This window comes from Octopus bimaculoides, chromosome 7, assembly GCF_001194135.2.
Source record: "Octopus bimaculoides isolate UCB-OBI-ISO-001 chromosome 7, ASM119413v2, whole genome shotgun sequence".
In the NCBI taxonomy this organism is placed as follows: Eukaryota; Metazoa; Mollusca; class Cephalopoda; order Octopoda; family Octopodidae; genus Octopus; species Octopus bimaculoides.
The window spans coordinates 62834033-62840922 of record NC_068987.1 but is presented as its reverse complement, the minus strand read 5'-3'; the positions used below and the strand labels follow the sequence as shown (position 1 = coordinate 62840922).

Sequence of the window (6890 nt, the reverse complement as noted above, 5' to 3'; positions counted from 1 at the left end):
ATATATATATATATATATATATATATATATATATATATATATACATATATATAGAATAATAATAAATAGAGCAAAATGCATATAAACAATAAGTTCCTTTAATTCCCTACTACTATAGGTACAAAGCCTGAAATTTGGAGGGATAGGGCTAGCCAATTTCATTGACCCCAGTGCTCAACTGGTACCTGCTTTATTGGCTCCAAAAGGGTGAAAGGCAAATTCAACCATGGCGGAATTTGAACTCATAACATCAAGATGGATGAAATGCCACTAAACATTTTGTTTGGCATGCTAATGATTCTGCCAGCTTATCATCCAATCTATAATTAGGTCTCTTACATTCCACTGATATTATTTCTTATGCCATTACAACTACCATAAGGCACTTGTTTCCAACAATGCAAGTTTTATCATTTCCATTGTCATGGCATCATCTCCCAGGATGCTAAGCAACTGCATTAGATCCTTGATAAAATATCAAGCAATCATATCTCCTATCCTTAATAGTAGATTCCTGCAAATTATCCCATCCCTCTGATGTTTGGAACATAAGTTAACATGAAAGTTTGATGGAATGTTTTAATCTAAATCACTTTAAAAGAAGTTTGTATCATAGAAGCAATGACAGTCTTGGGCAGGTTGGTATCAAAAGGCTTAAGTGGTTAGTGAAAAGGCTTTGATGTTCTTTTGTAATCCATTTGGGTGTCTTACAGCTTCTGTTATCAAATACAGTAAGCAGAAGGTAAAGTTTGGTGAAGTGGAGATATATACTGGCTTCAGATTTTTGCACAAGGCCAGCAATTTCGAGAAAGAGGTAAGTTGATTACATCAACCCCAGTATTCAACTGGTACTTTATTTTATTGACCCTGAAAGGATGAAAGGCAAAAATCAACCCCAGTGGTGTTTGAACTCAGAACATAAAGTCAGAAGAAATGCAGTTAAATATCTTTCCTGGTGCAGTAATGATTCTGCAAGCTTGCTGCCTTAAGGTGAAGATATATATTGAGTTCAAATTTTGGCACAAGGCCAGCAATTTCAGAGGATGGGATAAGTCAATTACATTTGATCCTAGAGTTACCTAGTACTTACTTTATTGATCCTGAAAGGATGAAAGGCAAAATTGACCTTGGTGGAATTTGAACTAAAAACATAAAGAAGGATGCTGCTAAGCATTTTGCCCAGCATACTAATGATTTGGCCAGCTCACCACCTTAAAGTGGAGATATATATAAACTCTTATTTAATGTCTAAGACTGTGGAATGATCATGCTGCCATAAAATCAAAATCAAAATAACATTGGCTTTAGCTTTGCACTTACCAGCAGGTATAATTCCAATAGGTAAGGGACACTGCTTTCCCGGATTTGATGGTGGATCATCTACTTCAATGCTATCATCCTTCTGAACTTTTTGCATCAGGCAAGTCACTGTTTGACTTACTGAACCATCTCCTCCAACTACTACTACACTGTAACATCAAACAATAATAATTTATAACACTTGCACAAGAATTCTTTATGAATATAGTCGACATATTTTAATAATTAACTGGAATACAACATCATAAATTTTAGAGGGTCGAAAACAATGTTGACCTTAGGAATGTCTGTATTTAAAATGTAAACTAATGCTTTAATATTAGCAGAAGGCTAGAAATTAAGTGGAAAATAGTTGAAGATATTCACAAGCACTTGACTAAGACTTTATTACTCATGGAAGAACGAAAAGTGATGTTAACTTTGATGTGATTTGAACTCAGAAAGCAAAGGACCATAAATAGATATTGGTTTAAGTTTTTGGCACAAGGCCAGAAATTTCAAGGAGGGCATAAGTTGAATACATTGACCCCAGGGCTCGACTGGTACCACACAAAAGGCTTTGGCCACCTGGGGCTATAGTGGAAAGCTTGTCACAGAAAGTGTCACATTGTGAGACTGAATGCAAACCCATGTGGTAGGGAAGTGAACTTCTCAACACAGCCATACCTGCACATCATCATTGTCATCGTCACCGTCACCATCATCGTCACCATCATCATCATTATTATCATCATTTAATGTCCGTTTTCCATGGGTTGGAGGGTTTGACAGGAGCCGGCTAGACAGAAGTCTGCACAAGGTATCACTGTCTATTTTGGCAGGGATTTTATGGCTGGATGCCCTTTCTAATACCAATCACCCCACAGAGTGGACTTATAATAATATGTGTGACAATGATAATTTCTTCTAATTTTGGCACAAAGCTAACATTTGGAAGAAAGGAGGCAAGTTGATAACATTGACCTCAGTACTTGACGGATAATTATTTTATTGACCCTGAAAGGATGAAAGGCAAAGTCGACCTTAGCAGAATTTGAACTCAGAACATAAAAAGCCATATGAAATGCTGCTAAGCCTTTTGTTTGATGCACTAACAATTCTACTAGCTTGTTCCTTAAATAGTACTAATATGGCTCAGTGGTTAGAGCATCGGGCTTACAGTTGTGAGATTGTGAGTTTAATGTCCTGGACTGGGCTGTGTGTTGTTTTCTTGAGCAAGACACTTTATTTCACGTTGCTCCAGTTCACTCACCTGTAGAAATGAGTTGTGACATCACTGGTGCTAAATTGTATTGGCCCTTGCCTTTCCCTTGGATAATATCGGTGACTTGGAGAAGAGAGGCTGGTATGCATGGGTGACTGCTGGTCTTCCATAAACAACTTTGTCCAGACTTGTGCTTCGGAGGGTAACTTTCTAGGTGCAATCCTGTGGTCATTCATGACTCAAGGGGGTCTTTACCCTTCTTTTTACAGATTTTAATAATTTCTACTACAGGAAATGTCAACCACAATCGTTTTTGAAATCTGAATGTGAAGGGACTTAACTGCATATTGCAAACAATTTTGTTGGACATTCTACAGGTATTGACAATCTTCTCCCTTAAGTATTTCAAATATAAGTGCAAGGTCATGGCATTTTTGGCAGAGAATGTTAGTAACAGAAACTCAATTTATCAAAATAAAGTCAATTCCAGCAAGAATTTTTGTCTGCTCTACCTATTCTGTCTCTGCAATGTCCAGTTATAAATATAATGATAAAAAATAATCAGTTATATATATACCCATTGAATTGAGCTAGATCCTTGTTCTGTATAACAGTTGGTAGGTCATTTGTTTCAGATAAAACTAGAAAAATATAAGGAAAAGGGAAAATTAAGATATTAAGATAGAGAGATAGAAAAATATAAGGGGCAAAAAGAAGAAAGGCTGACTAAAAGACATAAATTTAAAAAGAGAAAGAAAGAGAGAAGAAAACAAATACAAAAATCTGTAAAATTAGAAACAAGCAAACTATTAAAGATGGAAAGAAAGAAGTAAGGAAAGAAATAAAGGAAATAGGAAGAAATAAAAGGAAAACAGGGAAAGAAAAGAAAGTGTGAAAGGAGGAAATATACAGGCCAGTAAGTTATAAAGAAGGCAAGAGAAACAGAAGAAATAAAGGAGAAAGCTTCTTTCCAAGTCATACAGATTCATAGGACTAGTTTTCCAGATTCTGTGGTGTATATATTCCCTGCTGGATAGGATAAGATCCATCATAGAAATACTCTCTTTTGCCACCTGAGTGAAGTGGGACAACATAAAATTAAGTGTTTTGCTCAAGAATGACATGCATTATCTGATCCAGGAATCAATACCACAATCCTATGATCATGAGTCATAATCACTAAGCCATGCACCGTTACAGACAGAAGAAAGAGGAAAACGAAAGATATCCAAGTTTATGAAATATAGAAAAGAGGGAGTGGAAAGAACAGACCCATTACTACCAAATGCTAAAAAGGTGAAGAAAGCAGGAGAGGAAGAGTAAGAGGTGAAGGAGAGAGGTTTTGATTACTTACTTGTGATATCGCAGCTTATTCCAGCAATTTCAAATATAGACTTAGCAGAGGAAAGTATCTTTGAGGCATTTCCTGCTCCAGAATAGGGGTTGACTAGAACCATGAGTTTACGAGGTCGCTGAACTGTAATAGAAAAAAGACAAAAAAAAAGATCAAATCAGTATGCATGTATGCTTATTTCTTTGCATAGGTGAGTGTATGTATGCATGTATGCTTGTCCTGAGTATGGCATTAAACTGCATCTATTGGTGGGATGCCAGTTCAGGGGTTCTGGAGTTGTGGGTAGTGTGGAATCACCCCTTAACTACCAATACCCCCAAGTCCATTCTAACCCAGGACAGTAGTATCTATCAGGGTCCCATCTATGGGTTAAATAGATTTCTTAGGGGTAGAGAAGGCTCCCATTATTTTTCATAAAGCCACAGAGAAGGCAGCTCTTCTAGGAGAAAGATGTTCTGATGAAACTTGCAGTCATCCTACAATACTTGTCACTGGAACCAACTATGGTAACAGAGAAAGTGGCAAAAGTGTTGCACATGTTTTTGTTCTTTAAATTTGATAAAATACATGTTTCACTATCATTTTATTTCTTGACCCATTTTGTATTTTATAAAGTCCTATTGTGATGGGTTACGTGACATGAAAAGCCATATCTGTGCACATGCAAAGATGAAAGTAAATCAGAACAATCAGGCTGAATATGAAACAGCTATCATCTGACAAGATGAGGCATTCATCATGTTTATATATTTCTGTATTTATATTTATTAAACTACTAGTGTGTTAACTGTGTTTAGTTTCATTGTATTTTAAACATGTCAATAGATTTTTAACCAACATTTACATGCTACAATGAGTACAAACACACAGTATGTTTGCAGACAGCTGTATATGTTGCATGTTTCAAATCTGCTTGATGTTTCATTAGTAGCTGTGTATCTTACTTAACTATCCACAGAGACACATCCTATAAACCCACTGATATTAATGGCTAGAGTAAATTGGGTAGAATAATTTGCATATTTAACACTTTCTTGGAAGTGAAATTGAACATTAACTTACTGGTGTGTTTGTGTATATCACTATATATACATATTAATTTCATCATCATCATTATTTTAATGTCAACTTTCTCATCATCATCGTTTAACGTCCGCTTTCTATGTTTGCATGGGTTGGACGATTTGACTGAGGACTGGTGAACCAGATGGCTACACCAGGCTCCGATCTGATTTGGCAGAGTTTCTACAGCTGGATGCCCTTCCTAACACCAACCACTCCAAGAGTGTAGTGGGTGCTTTTACGTGCCACCGGCACGAAGGCCAGTTAGGCGGTACTGGCAACGGCCACACTCAAAATGGTGTATTTTAAGTGCCATCTGCACAGGAGCCAATCTAGCGGCACTGGCAATGATCTCGCTCAAATGTCTTTTCATGTGCCACCGGCACAAGTGCCAGGAAGGCGACGCTGGTAACAGTCATGCTCAAATGGTGCTATTTACGTGCCGTACAGAAGCCAGACAGCGGCTCTGGCAACGATCATGCTTGAACGGTGCTCTTAGTGCTCCACTGGTACAGGTGCCATCATGATTTCGCCTTTGCTTGCCCCAACAGGTCTTCGCAAGCCAAGTTGAGTGTCTAATGAAGGAGACGTTAGTACAAATTGCATAAGGTTGTATTATGGCAGATTTTCTATGCCCAGATACCTTTCCTGTCTTCAACCCTCACCAGTTTCCACAATTGGTAATATTTCCCCATGACCAGGTAGGCTCTCCCTCTCTCTCTCTCTCTTGTTGCATACCCACTGGTCCTTACCTGCTTCTCTCTCTTAGAATCCTCTCTCTATACTTTATCTGCCAGAGATGATACACTGCAATCATACTCTACTCTCTCTATCGATCTAAGGATACCCTCCAGCCTCTCTCTCTCTCTCATCATATCCTCTCTACAGCCTCCCAATCTGGGATGCTTTTTTTTCTCTACATTTGTACTCTGCTCTCCCCACTCACTGCTAAGGTACTATTTTTCCAATACTGCTCTCATTCCATTCATGTAATTAACTATCTTCTACCAACAAAAGTTGCTGGTCTTGTGCCTAGAGTAGAAAGGATTATTATTATCACTGTTGTTGCTATTATTATTATTATTATTATTATTATTATTATTATTATTATTATTATTATTATTATTATTATTATTATTATTATTATTATTATTAAAAGGGTGAGCTGACAAAATTGTTAGCATTCTGGACAAAATGCTTAGCAGTATTTCGCCCATCACTATGTTCTGTGTTCTAATTCCACCGAGATTGACTTTGCCTTTCATCCTTTCAGGGTCGATAAATTAAGTACCAGTGAAACACTGGGGTCAATGTAATTGATTACTTCCCCTCCCACAAAATTTTAGTCCTTGTGCCTTTAGTAGAAAGGATTGTTATTACCATAATTAAGACAGTGAGCGGACAGAATTGTTAGCATGCTGGCAAGATGCTTTGCGGCATTTTATCCATCTTTACATTCTGAATTCAAATTCCACTGCAGTCGACTTTGACTTTCATCCTTTTGGGGTCGATAACATAAGTAGCAGTTGAGCACTGGGGTTGATGCAATCAACTTATAACCTCCCCTGAAATTTCAGGCCTTGTGCCTATACTAGAAAAGATTATTATTATTATTATTATTGTTCAGTAGTTTTATTTTTATAACGTGCTTTCACTTCACTACCGAGCGCAGCTCTGTGCGCCTTGGGTATGTGCTGTGGTTTGCTGTGGTGCTCTTATGTTTACTGTATTGAAAGTGTTTTGCGTAGAATGTGTGCAGTACCCAGTAGTGCAATTTTCTGTATGTTATATATATTTGTAAGTCCTGGTGTTTTTGTTATGTATTTGTCTGAATATTTTTTTATTATACCTAAGGCACCTACTATGATAGGAATTGTTTCTGTTTTTAGACTCCACATTTGAGTTATCTCTATTTCCAGGTCTTTGTATTTTGAAAGTTTTTCCATTTCT

General features: G+C 37.2%; 1 protein-coding gene across 1 annotated transcript in view; it reads right to left on the bottom strand.

Moving 5' to 3' along the window:
- The window catches only part of LOC106879156 (ceramide kinase), a 61753-nt gene that overhangs the window by 38615 nt on the left and 16248 nt on the right, over positions 1-6890 (bottom strand). Inside the window, exons 3-5 of the mRNA XM_014928595.2 lie at positions 3879-4001; positions 3102-3165; positions 1321-1469 (exon numbers count right to left, since the gene is read on the bottom strand). Of these exons, the coding sequence (XP_014784081.1) occupies positions 1321-1469; positions 3102-3165; positions 3879-4001 (336 nt within the window). The remainder of the gene's footprint in view (positions 1-1320; positions 1470-3101; positions 3166-3878; positions 4002-6890) is intronic.